We start from the raw sequence: 15,648 nt of genomic DNA on the forward strand, positions 1-15,648 counted from the left end.
GTGGGTAGCTTATGTGAACAAAAAGTTATGAGGGCCTAAGCGCGAAATGCCCCAAATAGCCAAAAAAAGGCTCGGCACAGGAGGGGGAAAAGGCCTGGCAGCGAAGGGGTTAAGTTCAAAAGGGCCTGTCCTGTCAAAAGCAAGTATTGGGTGACCCTTGAAAAGCCTCAGCTTTTGCCCTTTAGTCAGACTGGTACCAAAACAAGTGGAAGGCAAGCCACCCCCGAACCGGTTTTGGTTGACCACCACAGAAAAGGGGACTGCTTACCCTGGCCAGACCTCTGGGTGGGCACACAAGCTTTGCACAAGGGTAGATGGGATTCCCCATCTTCGATTTTGAGCATGAGAGGTACAGTGGGATTGTTTGCCGTGGGGCTAACAGGAAGTACTGAAGAAGTGTGTAAAGTTACCTCTGGGAACTTTTACCTCATTGGTTTTATCTCCAAGCACTAGCTGGTGCCAGGTATAAATGTGGCTCTCCAAAGCACCTCCTCAGAACACTTACTGGACCCACAAAAGATCAGAAGAGGACTCTGAGGACAAAGAAGTGGACTCCAAGGTTCACTTGGATGATCTCCCATGCGACTGCAAGTACCCATCTGACTAATGATGACTGGACTTTGCTGTTGGCCTCTGTCTGACACCCTGAAAGTCTCTGAGTGCCCTCCCCTGAAGTTCTGGGGCACTGTAAGTGTACTCCTGTGGTTGTTTTGGCCACCAGAAGAAAGTTTATAAACTTTAAAAAAAAGTTTTCCTCAGAGCACGTCTGAAAAAACAACTACCCTTATTCTGCATCAGATATATGGTCTTTAATTCCACAGAGGAGGCTACAATTTCTGTAACAGTCTGCTCAGGAAGATTTCCCTTTTAAAAAAAACTGATGGAGTCCCTTCTGCATTAGAACTTGGAAACTTTATTTGAACTTTTTCACTTCCAGATTTTGACTGGGACACTTGTATCCAACCAGGACACCTCAAATCGTACCCAAGTCCTGGTCAACCACTTTCGTATGCGGCCATTGCTATTTTCACTAAGATCTTTAAAAAATGTGCATCTCCAGCTCACCTTATACGATTTTTGGTCTTATTTTACTCATAAATTTCTCTTTATTTTAACATTGGTTGTGGAATTGTATTGCGTTTTGTGTGGCTCTCTAACGCATGTGTGCACTGCTTAACTACTTTACTCATTCCCTTTTTTTAAAGCATGACTGCTTTGTGTCAGATTACCAGGGACTGAGCACAATTGTATTTAGTTGGTTACTTCTAGCAAGTGTTGGCCTTCTGCTTTGAGGCGGACACTTGTTAACCCTAAATAATAATCCACTTTTCTACATGGTCTTCAGAGGTGGGACCTGCATGTGTACTTAAAAAACTGCGCAGCACTGCAAAAACACACCAGAAATTCCTACAGTGAGTGGGTAATTTTTGATTGTTTTCAAAATGTCATTTTTGCCTACAATGTCTGCACCTTTTTCTTTGGTGAACACGGATGATGACCTGACAACCCTGCCTGACATTACTGTGAGAAACATGAAGGCCATGTATCTGGGATAGGCAGCTTAAGCGGAGCCACAGGGAGATGGAGGCTGGCTGCTTGAAAGCCAGACCTAGCAAAAGGTCCTCCAAGCACAGATCACTTCATAGGCAAATGAAGAAAAGAATGAAAATGTTCCAGAAGATGAAGAGACAGGTAAATACCTTTGCAACATAAAACACTAGTGCTCATTCCAGGACTGGGAGTAAGTGAGCTCCCCTAGCAGCATGATCCCCTCACAGCTGGCATTCTACCAGCTGGAGTTCAAGGACAAGCAGGCCGAAAGAGAGATCAGGAAAAAGCAAGCAAGCAGAAAGAAAGCATAAAGCCCAGCTGGCGAAGGAGAGATTGGCCTTTGAAATGGAGAGGCTTGTCATAACCCTTGAGCAGAGACTGTCCATGGCCCTGAAAACAAAGAAGCTAACACTGGAGATGCTGAAACGGGCCTTGCAGCAGCAAAAGGCCAGTCCAGAACCTGCAGGGTCCGAAGGAGAAGGTGGTGGTGCAGATGAGATGTACACAAGCGGGTCTCACCCCCGTTATTTACCCAAATACCTGGTTCCTAACTTTGTGGTGGGTGACGACAGTGATAAGTGGTTCCTTGCTTACGAGAGAGCATTACAGCTGTGTAAGGTAAGGCAAGAGCAGAGGGGGATGGTCTCTACAGAGGGGCGTGGTCCCCTCGTAGCTACTGCTGAAGATGTAGCACACTCCTACACACACATGAAAGGTGTTTAAGTGCACAAGTATGGTCTCAAACCTCAGCAGTACAGGAAGATATTCCAGGCCCGGCACTAAGAACCACAAAAAAAAAAAAAAGTGGATTTTGTTGACACCTCACAGAAAGCACTGGTTGGCTGGTTTAAGGACAATCATGTGAGTTCTTGTGATGGGCTACATGATTTATTTATGCAAAATAACATCCTGAGTAACTGTCCTTTAGAGTTGGACCAGTACCTGGTGGATACAAGCTGACTAACCCCTGGTAGCTTGAGGAGGCAGCTCATGGCTGATGGCTGGGTAAGCACTCTACTCTCCAAGAAGTCCCAAAGGACCCCAAGAAGTTCAAACCTTCCCAGGGATAGGAGCAGAGCCACAATGATAAGGACTAGTTCTCTAAAGGGCCCCAAAGGTCGGGGAAGGGAGGAAGGTCCCAGCCACCTTTTACTAAGACAAAGTGGGTGGGTACAAGGGAAAAGAAGCCTCAAGACCTTTCAAAGGCTGGGGTGTGCCTAGACTGCCGGAAGCCTGGGCACAAGAAGAGAGAGACTGTCTGTTCCAAGTAGGCCACCACCGGTGGACAGTCCCCGGGAATTTCAAGTGTGGGGATTGGGGTGCAAGTAGGCCCAGGAGAAAACAGGGGTTACACTGTAGACACTTAAGTTTTTGTAGGAGGAGCGGACATTGAAACCTGGCATCAGGAGGAATAGGTAATAGCCTATCATCAACAGGCCCCTGCTAGTTCTTTAAGGGACAACGAGGCCACTACCACCATAGTGGCTGCCAGCCTGACACCCCCAGAGCAAATTATCCCAGATACGTTCCATGAGATAACCAGCGCTAACAATGCAGTGAGCTACCATCTCATGGCAATGGTCACCTTGGAGTGGTTTCTGGCCCTTGGAAGGTAGCTGCTAGCCCTACGAGGTCAGTGGACTGTCTGTTAGACAAATTACCTGGAAACATCTGCCTGGACAAAGGTGGAAATTAGGACTCATGCTGAAAGTGTGTGTGTGTGTGTCTGTGTGTGTGTGTCTGTGTGTGTGTGTCTGTGTGTGTGTGTCTGTCTGTGTGTGTGTCTGTCTGTGTGTGTGTGTCTGTGTGTGTGTCTGTCTGTCTGTGTGTGTGTGTCTGTGTGTGTGTGTGTCTGTGTGTGTGTGTCTGTGTGTGTGTGTCTGTGTGTGTGTGTCTGTGTGTGTGTGTCTGTGTGTGTGTGTCTGTGTGTGTGTGTCTGTGTGTGTGTGTCTGTGTGTGTGTGTCTGTGTGTGTGTGTGTGTGTCTGTGTGTCTGTGTCTGTGTGTCTGTGTCTGTGTCTGTGTGTCTGTGTCTGTGTCTGTGTGTCTGTGTCTGTGTCTGTGTCTGTGTCTGTGTGTCTGTGTCTGTGTGTCTGTGTCTGTGTCTGTGTGTCTGTGTCTGTGTCTGTGTGTCTGTGTGTCTGTGTCTGTGTGTGTGTGTCTGTGTGTGTCTGTGTGTGTCTGTGTGTGTCTGTGTGTGTCTGTGTGTGTCTGTGTCTGTGTGTGTCTGTGTCTGTGTCTGTGTGTCTGTATCTGTGTGTCAGTATCTGTGTCTGTGTGTCTGTGTGTGTCTGTGTCTGTGTCTGTGTGTGTCTGTGTCTGTCTGTGTGTGTCTGTCTGTGTGTGTCTGTCTGTGTGTGTCTGTCTCTGTCTGTCTCTGTCTGTCTCTGTCTGTCTCTGTCTGTCTCTGTCTGTCTCTGTCTGTCTCTGTCTGTCTCTGTCTGTCTCTGTCTGTCTGTGTCTGTGTGTGTCTGTGTGTGTCTGTGTGTGTCTGTGTGTGTCTGTGTGTGTCTGTGTGTGTGTTGCCCTAAGGACCTAAACAGCCCATCAGGGCAGTCAACTGGACTCAGAGTCTGGAACAATGGTCTCAGTTACAAGGAAGGGCAAGAGGCACAGGAAACCAGCCCCAAGACTTCCCACGGCCCAGGAGCAATCTGACCCACAGGGGGAGGACCTAGGACCTAAAAGGGAAGAACAGACCTGTAAGGAAATGCCTCCTTGGCATGGTTGCCCCCTGACTTTTTGCCTTTGCTGATGCTATGTTTACAATTGAAAGTGTGCTGAGGCCTGCTAACCAGGCCCCAGCACCAGTGTTCTTTCCCTAACCTGTACTTTTGTATCCACAATTGGCAGACCCTGGCATCCAGATAAGTCCCTTGTAACTGGTACTTCTAGTACCAAGGGCCCTGATGCCAAGGAAGGTCTCTAAGGGCTGCAGCATGTCTTATGCCACCCTGGAGACCTCTCACTCAGCACAGACACACTGCTTACCAGCTTGTGTGTGCTAGTGAGGACAAAACGAGTAAGTCGACATGGCACTCCCCTCAGGGTGCCATGCCAGCCTCTCACTGCCTATGCAGTATAGGTAAGACACCCCTCTAGCAGGCCTTACAGCCCTAAGGCAGGGTGCACTATACCATAGGTGAGGGTACCAGTGCATGAGCATGGTACCCCTACAGTGTCTAAACAAAACCTTAGACATTGTAAGTGCAGGGTAGCCATAAGAGTATATGGTCTGGGAGTCTGTCAAACACGAACTCCACAGCACCATAATGGCTACACTGAAAACTGGGAAGTTTGGTATCAAACTTCTCAGCACAATAAATGCACACTGATGCCAGTGTACATTTTATTGTAAAACACACCACAGAGGGCACCTTAGAGGTGCCCCCTGAAACCTATCCGACTATCTGTGTAGGCTGACTGGTTCCAGCAGCCTGCCACACTAGAGACATGTTGCTGGCCCCATGGGGAGAGTGCCTTTGTCACTCTGAGGCCAGTAACAAAGCCTGCACTGGGTGGAGATGCTAACACCTCCCCCAGGCAGGAGCTGTGACACCTGGCGGTGAGCCTCAAAGGCTCACCCCTTTGTCACAGCCCAGCAGGGCACTCCAGCTTAGTGGAGTTGCCCGCCCCCTCCGGCCACGGCCCCCACTTTTGGCGGCAAGGCTGGAGGGAACAAAGAAAGCAACAAGGAGGAGTCACTGGCCAGTCAGGACAGCCCCTAAGGTGTCCTGAGCTGAGGTGACTCTGACTTTTAGAAATCCTCCATCTTGCAGATGGAGGATTCCCCCAATAGGGTTAGGATTGTGACCCCCTCCCCTTGGGAGGAGGCACAAAGAGGGTGTACCCACCCTCAGGGCTAGTAGCCATTGGCTACTAACCCCCCAGACCTAAACACGCCCTTAAATTTAGTATTTAAGGGCTACCCTGAACCCTAGAAAATTAGATTCCTGCAACTACAAGAAGAAGGACTGCCTAGCTGAAAACCCCTGCAGAGGAAGACCAGAAGACGACAACTGCCTTGGCTCCAGAAACTCACCGGCCTGTCTCCTGCCTTCCAAAGATCCTGCTCCAGCGACGCCTTCCAAAGGGACCAGCGACCTCGACATCCTCTGAGGACTGCCCCTGCTTCGAAAAGACAAGAAACTCCCGAGGACAGCGGACCTGCTCCAAGAAAAGCTGCAACTTTGTTTCCAGCAGCTTTAAAGAACCCTGCAAGCTCCCCGCAAAAGGCGTGAGACTTGCAACACTGCACCCGGCGACCCCGACTCGGCTGGTGGAGATCCAACACCTCAGGAGGGACCCCAGGACTACTCTGATACTGTGAGTACCAAAACCTGTCCCCCCTGAGCCCCCACAGCGCCGCCTGCAGAGGGAATCCCGAGGCTTCCCCTGACCGCGACTCTTTGAATCCAAAGTCCCGACGCCTGGGAGAGACCCTGCACCCGCAGCCCCCAGGACCTGAAGGACCGGACTTTCACTGGAGGAGTGACCCCCAGGAGTCCCTCTCCCTTGACCAAGTGGAGGTTTCCCCGAGGAACCCCCCCCCTTGCCTGCCTGCAGCGCTGAAGAGATCCCGAGATCTCCCATTGACTTCCATTACAAACCCAACGCTTGTTTCTACACTGCACCCGGCCGCCCCCGCGCTGCTGAGGGTGAAATTTCTGTGTGGGCTTGTGTCCCCCCCGGTGCCCTACAAAACCCCCCTGGTCTGCCCTCCGAAGACGCGGGTACTTACCTGCAAGCAGACCGGAACCGGGGCACCCCCTTCTCTCCATTCTAGCCTATGTGTTTTGGGCACCACTTTGAACTCTGCACCTGACCGGCCCTGAGCTGCTGGTGTGGTGACTTTGGGGTTGCTCTGAACCCCCAACGGTGGGCTACCTTGGACCAAGAACTGAACCCTGTAAGTGTCTTACTTACCTGGTAAAACTAACAAAAACTTACCTCCCCCAGGAACTGTGAAAATTGCACTAAGTGTCCACTTTTAAAACAGATATTTGTCAATAACTTGAAAAGTATACATGCAATTTTTATGATTTGAAGTTCCTAAAGTACTTACCTGCAATACCTTTCGAATGAGATATTACATGTAGAATTTGAACCTGTGGTTCTTAAAATAAACTAAGAAAAGATATTTTTCTATATAAAAACCTATTGGCTGGATTTGTCTCTGAGTGTGTGTACCTCATTTATTGTCTATGTGTATGTACAACAAATGCTTAACACTACTCCTTGGATAAGCCTACTGCTCGACCACACTACCACAAAATAGAGCATTAGTATTATCTATTTTTACCACTATTTTACATCTAAGGGGAACCCTTGGACTCTGTGCATGCTATTCCTTACTTTGAAATGGCACATACAGAGCCAACTTCCTACATTGGTGGATCAGCGGTGGGGTACAAGACTTTGCATTTGCTGGACTACTCAGCCAATACCTGATCACACGACAAATTCCAAAATTGTCATTAGAAATTCATTTTTGCAATTTGAAAGTTTTCTAAATTCTTAAAAGTCCTGCTAGGGCCTTGTGTGTTAAGTCCCTGTTTAGCATTGTCTTTTTAGAGTTTAAAAGTTTGTTAAAAGTTTGAATTAGATTCTAGAACCAGTTGTAGATTCTTAAAAAGTATTCCAACTTTTAGAAGCAAAATGTCTAGCACAGATGTGACTGTGGTGGAACTCGACACCACACCTTACCTCCATCTTAAGATGAGGGAGCTAAGGTCACTCTGTAAAATAAAGAAAATAACAATGGGCCCCAAACCTACCAAAATACAGCTCCAGGAGCTTTTGGCAGAGTTTGAAAAGGCCAACCCCTCTGAGGGTGGCAACTCAGAGGAAGAGGATAGTGACTTGGAGGAAAATTCCCCCCTACCAGTCCTATCTAGGGAGAACAGGGTCCCTCAAACCCTGACTCCAAAAATAATAGTCAGAGATGCTGGTTCCCTCACAGGAGAGACCAACACCTCTGAAAACACTGAGGATAACTCCAGTGAAGAGGACATCCAGTTAGCCAGGATTGCCAAAAGATTGGCTTTGGAAAGACAGATCCTAGCCATAGAGAGGGAAAGACAAGAGATGGGCCTAGGACCCATCAATGGTGGCAGCAACATAAATAGGGTCAGAGATTCTCCTGACATGTTGAAAATCCCTAAAGGGATTGTAACTAAATATGAAGATGGTGATGACATCACCAAATGGTTCACAGCTTTTGAGAGGGCTTGTGTAACCAGAAAAGTGAACAGATCTCACTGGGGTGCTCTCCTTTGGGAAATGTTCACAGGAAAGTGTAGGGATAGACTCCTCACACTCTCTGGACAAGATGCAGAATCTTATGACCTCATGAAGGGTACCCTGATTGAGGGCTTTGGATTCTCCACTGAGGAGTATAGGATTAGATTCAGGGGGGCTCAAAAATCCTCGAGCCAGACCTGGGTTGACTTTGTAGACTACTCAGTGAAAACACTAGATGGTTGGATTCAAGGCAGTGGTGTAAGTAATTATGATGGGCTGTACAATTTATTTGTGAAAGAACACCTGTTAAGTAATTGTTTCAATGATAAACTGCATCAGCATCTGGTAGACATAGGACCAATTTCTCCCCAAGAATTGGGAAAGAAGGCGGACCATTGGGTCAAGACAAGGGTGTCCAAGACTTCAACAGGGGGTGACCAAAAGAAAGGGGTCACAAAGACTCCCCAGGGGAAGGGTGATGAGACAACCAAAACTAAAAATAGTAAAGAGTCTTCTACAGGCCCCCAAAAACCTGCACAGGAGGGTGGGCCCAGAGCCTCTTCACAAAACAATGGGTACAAGGGTAAAAACTTTGATCCCAAAAAGGCCCGGTGTCATAGCTGTAAACAGCATGGACACCAAACTGGAGACAAGGCCTGTCCCAAGAAAGGTTCCACTCCAAACTCCCATCCAGGTAACACTGGTATGGCTAGTCTCCAAGTGGGATCAACAGTGTGCCCAGAGCAAATCAGGGTCCACACTGAAGCTACTCTAGTTTCTGAGGGTGGGGTGGATTTAGCCACACTAGCTGTCTGGCCGCCTAACATGCAAAAATACAGACAGCAACTCTTAATTAATGGGACTAGAATAGAGGGCCTGAGGGATACAGGTGCCAGTGTCACCATGGTGACAGAGAAACTGGTTTCCCCTGGCCAATACCTGACTGGAAAAACTTACACAGTCACCAACGCTGACAATCAGAGAAAAGTACATCCCATGGCAATGGTTACTTTAGAATGGGGAGGGGTCAATGGCCTGAAACAGGTGGTGGACTCCTCAAATATCCCAGTGGACTGTCTGCTTGGAAATGACCTGGAGTCCTCAGCATGGGCTGAGGTAGAACTAAAAACCCATGCAGCAATGCTGGGTATCCCTGAACTGGTGTGTGTGAAAACAAGAGCACAGTGCAAGGCACAGGGTGAACAAGTAGAGCTGGAGTCTGGAAGAATGGCCCAGCCTACCAAGAGGAAAGGAAAGTCAGTTGGGAAACCAACTGCAACACAGCAAAAGAAAGGGAACCTCTCTTCTCAGGAAGAAGTTCTGCCCTCTGAGGGAACTGAGCCTTTGGAGCTTGAACCTTATCAGGTTGAGCTCTTGGGCCCAGGGGGACCCTCAAGGGAGGAGCTGTGTAAGGGACAAGAAACCTGTCCCTCTCTTGAAGGCCTTAGGCAGCAAGCTGCTGAAGAGTCCAAAGGCAAGAAAAATGGAACGCATAGGGTCTATTGGGAAGATGGACTCCTGTACACTGAGGCCAGAGACCCCAAACCTGGTGCCACTAGGAGAGTGGTAGTGCCTCAGCTGTTCAGGAAGTTCATCCTAACATTGGCCCATGACATTCCCCTTGCTGGACATTTGGGACAAACCAAGACGTGGGAGAGGTTAGTCAACCACTTCTACTGGCCCAATATGTCCAACATGGTTAAGGAGTTTTGCCTCTCCTGCCCCACCTGTCAAGCCAGTGGTAAGACAGGTGGGCATCCAAAGGCCCCCCTCATTCCACTTCCAGTGGTGGGGGTTCCCTTTGAAAGAGTGGGTGTGGACATAGTTGGTCCACTAGAACCTCCCACAGCCTCAGGAAATATGTATATCCTGGTAGTAGTGGATCATGCTACCAGGTATCCTGAAGCTATTCCCCTTAGGTCAACTACTGCCCCTGCAGTAGCCAAGGCCCTCATTGGTATCTTTACCAGAGTGGGTTTCCCTAAGGAGGTGGTGTCTGACAGAGGTACCAACTTCATGTCAGCATACCTAAAGCACATGTGGAATGAGTGTGGAGTGACTTATAAATTCACTACACCATACCATCCACAAACTAATGGCTTGGTTGAGAGATTCAACAAGACATTAAAAGGCATGATCATGGGGCTCCCAGAAAAACTCAAAAGGAGATGGGATGTCCTCTTGCCATGCCTGCTTTTCGCTTACAGAGAGGTGCCACAGAAGGGAGTAGGATTCTCACCCTTTGAACTTCTGTTTGGTCATCCTGTAAGGGGACCACTTGCCCTTGTTAAAGAAGGCTGGGAGAGACCTCTCCATGAGCCTAAACAGGACATAGTGGACTATGTACTTGGCCTTCGCTCTAGAATGGCAGAGTACATGGAAAAGGCAACCAAAAACCTTGAGGCCAGCCAACAGCTCCAGAAGTTTTGGTATGACCAAAAGGCTGCACTGGTTGAGTTCCAACCAGGGCAGAAAGTCTGGGTTCTGGAGCCTGTGGCTCCCAGGGCACTCCAGGACAAATGGAGTGGCCCTTACCCAGTGCTAGAAAGGAAGAGTCAGGTCACCTACCTGGTGGACCTGGGCACAAGCAGGAGCCCCAAGAGGGTGATCCATGTGAACCGCCTTAAGCTCTTCCATGACAGGGCTGATGTGAATCTGTTGATGGTAACAGATGAGGATCAGGAGGCAGAGAGTGAACCTCTCCCTGATCTTCTGTCATCAGACCCAAAAGATGGCACAGTAGATGGAGTGATCTACTCAGACACCCTCTCTGGCCAACAGCAAGCTGATTGTAGGAGAGTCCTACAACAGTTTCCTGAACTCTTCTCCTTAACCCCTGGTCAGACACACCTGTGTACCCATGATGTGGACACAGGAGACAGCATGCCTGTCAAAAACAAAATCTTTAGACAGTCTGACCATGTTAAGGAAAGCATCAAGGTGGAAGTCCACAAGATGCTGGAATTGGGAGTAATTGAGCGCTCTGACAGCCCCTGGGCTAGCCCAGTGGTCTTAGTCCCCAAACCTCACACCAAAGATGGAAAGAAAGAGATGAGGTTTTGTGTGGACTACAGAGGGCTCAATTCTGTCACCAAGACAGATGCCCATCCAATTCCAAGAGCTGATGAGCTCATAGACAAATTAGGTGCTGCCAAATTCTTAAGTACCTTTGACTTGACAGCAGGGTACTGGCAAATAAAAATGGCACCTGGAGCAAAAGAGAAAACAGCATTCTCCACACCTGAGGGGCATTATCAGTTTACTGTTATGCCCTTTGGTTTAAAGAATGCCCCTGCCACCTTCCAAAGGTTGGTGAATCAAGTCCTTGCTGGCTTGGAGTCCTTTAGCACAGCTTATCTTGATGATATTGCTGTCTTTAGCTCCACCTGGCAGGATCACCTGGTCCACCTGAAGAAGGTTTTGAAGGCTCTGCAATCTGCAGGCCTCTCTATCAAGGCATCCAAATGCCAGATAGGGCAGGGAACTGTGGTTTACTTGGGCCACCTTGTAGGTGGAGGCCAAGTTCAGCCACTCCAACCCAAGATCCAGACTATTCTGGACTGGGTAGCTCCAAAAACCCAGACTCAAGTAAGGGCATTCCTTGGCTTGACTGGGTATTACAGGAGGTTTGTGAAGGGATATGGATCCATTGTGACAGCCCTCACTGAACTCACCTCCAAGAAAATGCCCAAGAAAGTGAACTGGACTGTGGAATGCCAACAGGCCTTTGACACCCTGAAACAAGCAATGTGCTCAGCACCAGTTCTAAAAGCTCCAGATTATTCTAAGCAGTTCATTGTGCAGACTGATGCCTCTGAACATGGGATAGGGGCAGTTCTGTCCCAAACAAATGATGATGGCCTTGACCAGCCTGTTGCTTTCATTAGCAGGAGGTTACTCCCCAGGGAGCAGCGTTGGAGTGCCATTGAGAGGGAGGCCTTTGCTGTGGTTTGGTCCCTGAAGAAGCTGAGACCATACCTCTTTGGGACTCACTTCCTAGTTCAAACTGACCACAGACCTCTCAAATGGCTGATGCAAATGAAAGGTGAAAATCCTAAACTGTTGAGGTGGTCCATCTCCCTACAGGGAATGGACTTTATAGTGGAACACAGACCTGGGACTGCCCATGCCAATGCAGATGGCCTTTCCAGGTTCTTCCACTTAGAAAATGAAGACTCTCTTGGGAAAGGTTAGTCTCATCCTCTTTCGTTTGGGGGGGGGTTGTGTAAGGAAATGCCTCCTTGGCATGGTTGCCCCCTGACTTTTTGCCTTTGCTGATGCTATGTTTACAATTGAAAGTGTGCTGAGGCCTGCTAACCAGGCCCCAGCACCAGTGTTCTTTCCCTAACCTGTACTTTTGTATCCACAATTGGCAGACCCTGGCATCCAGATAAGTCCCTTGTAACTGGTACTTCTAGTACCAAGGGCCCTGATGCCAAGGAAGGTCTCTAAGGGCTGCAGCATGTCTTATGCCACCCTGGAGACCTCTCACTCAGCACAGACACACTGCTTACCAGCTTGTGTGTGCTAGTGAGGACAAAACGAGTAAGTCGACATGGCACTCCCCTCAGGGTGCCATGCCAGCCTCTCACTGCCTATGCAGTATAGGTAAGACACCCCTCTAGCAGGCCTTACAGCCCTAAGGCAGGGTGCACTATACCATAGGTGAGGGTACCAGTGCATGAGCATGGTACCCCTACAGTGTCTAAACAAAACCTTAGACATTGTAAGTGCAGGGTAGCCATAAGAGTATATGGTCTGGGAGTCTGTCAAACACGAACTCCACAGCACCATAATGGCTACACTGAAAACTGGGAAGTTTGGTATCAAACTTCTCAGCACAATAAATGCACACTGATGCCAGTGTACATTTTATTGTAAAACACACCACAGAGGGCACCTTAGAGGTGCCCCCTGAAACCTATCCGACTATCTGTGTAGGCTGACTGGTTCCAGCAGCCTGCCACACTAGAGACATGTTGCTGGCCCCATGGGGAGAGTGCCTTTGTCACTCTGAGGCCAGTAACAAAGCCTGCACTGGGTGGAGATGCTAACACCTCCCCCAGGCAGGAGCTGTGACACCTGGCGGTGAGCCTCAAAGGCTCACCCCTTTGTCACAGCCCAGCAGGGCACTCCAGCTTAGTGGAGTTGCCCGCCCCCTCCGGCCACGGCCCCCACTTTTGGCGGCAAGGCTGGAGGGAACAAAGAAAGCAACAAGGAGGAGTCACTGGCCAGTCAGGACAGCCCCTAAGGTGTCCTGAGCTGAGGTGACTCTGACTTTTAGAAATCCTCCATCTTGCAGATGGAGGATTCCCCCAATAGGGTTAGGATTGTGACCCCCTCCCCTTGGGAGGAGGCACAAAGAGGGTGTACCCACCCTCAGGGCTAGTAGCCATTGGCTACTAACCCCCCAGACCTAAACACGCCCTTAAATTTAGTATTTAAGGGCTACCCTGAACCCTAGAAAATTAGATTCCTGCAACTACAAGAAGAAGGACTGCCTAGCTGAAAACCCCTGCAGAGGAAGACCAGAAGACGACAACTGCCTTGGCTCCAGAAACTCACCGGCCTGTCTCCTGCCTTCCAAAGATCCTGCTCCAGCGACGCCTTCCAAAGGGACCAGCGACCTCGACATCCTCTGAGGACTGCCCCTGCTTCGAAAAGACAAGAAACTCCCGAGGACAGCGGACCTGCTCCAAGAAAAGCTGCAACTTTGTTTCCAGCAGCTTTAAAGAACCCTGCAAGCTCCCCGCAAAAGGCGTGAGACTTGCAACACTGCACCCGGCGACCCCGACTCGGCTGGTGGAGATCCTACACCTAAGGAGGGACCCCAGGACTACTCTGATACTGTGAGTACCAAAACCTGTCCCCCCTGAGCCCCCACAGCGCCGCCTGCAGAGGGAATCCCGAGGCTTCCCCTGACCGCGACTCTTTGAATCCAAAGTCCCGACGCCTGGGAGAGACCCTGCACCCGCAGCCCCCAGGACCTGAAGGACCGGACTTTCACTGGAGGAGTGACCCCCAGGAGTCCCTCTCCCTTGACCAAGTGGAGGTTTCCCCGAGGAACCCCCCCCCTTGCCTGCCTGCAGCGCTGAAGAGATCCCGAGATCTCCCATTGACTTCCATTACAAACCCGACGCTTGTTTCTACACTGCACCCGGCCGCCCCCGCGCTGCTGAGGGTGAAATTTCTGTGTGGGCTTGTGTCCCCCCCGGTGCCCTACAAAACCCCCCTGGTCTGCCCTCCGAAGACGCGGGTACTTACCTGCAAGCAGACCGGAACCGGGGCACCCCCTTCTCTCCATTCTAGCCTATGTGTTTTGGGCACCACTTTGAACTCTGCACCTGACCGGCCCTGAGCTGCTGGTGTGGTGACTTTGGGGTTGCTCTGAACCCCCAACGGTGGGCTACCTTGGAACAAGAACTGAACCCTGTAAGTGTCTTACTTACCTGGTAAAACTAACAAAAACTTACCTCCCCCAGGAACTGTGAAAATTGCACTGTGTCCACTTTTAAAACAGCTATTTGTCAATAACTTGAAAAGTATACATGCAATTTTTATGATTTGAAGTTCCTAAAGTACTTACCTGCAATACCTTTCGAATGAGACATTACATGTAGAATTTGAACCTGTGGTTCTTAAAATAAACTAAGAAAAGATATTTTTCTATATAAAAACCTATTGGCTGGATTTGTCTCTGAGTGTGTGTACCTCATTTATTGTCTATGTGTATGTACAACAAATGCTTAACACTACTCCTTGGATAAGCCTACTGCTCGACCACACTACCACAAAATAGAGCATTAGTATTATCTATTTTTACCACTATTTTACCTCTAAGGGGAACCCTTGGACTCTGTGCATGCTATTCCTTACTTTGAAATAGCACATACAGAGCCAACTTCCTACAAGACCCACCTGGGAGACCTGCCTGAAATCTCAGTTTCAAGGAGCAGAAGGATCCTCTCAGGAGGAAATCTGAAAAGGGTAGAATGTGTGCCTAACCCTTGAAGACCTTCTGTGCCAAACTGAAGCTCATAAACAAGGGGATACCATGGGGTCGCACAGGATGTAGTGGGACAATGGTGTTCTGTACAGCGAGGCTGGGGATAATAAAGAGGGAGCACCAACGTGCACACAGGTCCCCTCAACCGCAAGTGCTCCGGTGGAGAAAACCTAATGCCTCAAAACACCACAGCACCTGCCGTCCCTGTCCTGATGAGAAGAGGAACCGAGGTGTCCCCATGTCCCCGGACGTCAGAAGATTGGAACCCACTTGTTGGTTCCCCCTGACTGCATCCCAAGTCCTCGTCTGAAGCATCTTTTCAACATGACTGATCCCCCCATTGACTACCACTGGGCACCCGATGCCGTACTAGACCTCTGCGCCCTCTGGACTCTTTGCCCAATATATCTCATTTTAATATATCAAATAAAGAGCCACCTCTCTACAATAACCAACAAAAGAAATTAAAAGTAACAGATGCAAGAGTCTTCCTTCATCTAACAGGAAGAACTGTCAAGATAAGGCAGACATTGCTTCTCACCTTTCATACTCCTTTACAGCCTGCGACACCTGCACAAAGAATTCATCCAGCCCAGTTCCCGTCACTGCAGACACCCCGACTACCTGCAAAACAAGAAAGGATGTTTAGACTACTCCTGTGCACTGATGACACCCAAAAGGCATGGAAAAGAAGCTCTTACACGAAAGGGAAGCTCCACCTAGTTCCTACTTAGTAAGCGAAGCAGGATGTGTAAAGTGCGAATATCCATGTGTAGCTAAGTACTGCAGGACGGCAAAAATATATTTAAAGCATACATATTCGTCGAGATCTTTAATCGTGAGGGAGGG

General features: G+C 49.2%; 1 protein-coding gene across 1 annotated transcript in view; it reads right to left on the reverse strand.

Annotated features, from left to right (window-relative positions):
* Nucleotides 1–15,648, reverse strand: part of GPN1 (GPN-loop GTPase 1) — a 97,941-nt gene that overhangs the window by 39,506 nt on the left and 42,787 nt on the right. The window contains exon 10 of the mRNA XM_069233555.1: nt 15,341–15,419. Coding sequence (XP_069089656.1) covers nt 15,341–15,419 — 79 coding nt within the window. The remainder of the gene's footprint in view (nt 1–15,340; nt 15,420–15,648) is intronic.

The sequence above is a fragment of the Pleurodeles waltl genome, chromosome 5, assembly GCF_031143425.1.
Source record: "Pleurodeles waltl isolate 20211129_DDA chromosome 5, aPleWal1.hap1.20221129, whole genome shotgun sequence".
In the NCBI taxonomy this organism is placed as follows: Eukaryota; Metazoa; Chordata; class Amphibia; order Caudata; family Salamandridae; genus Pleurodeles; species Pleurodeles waltl.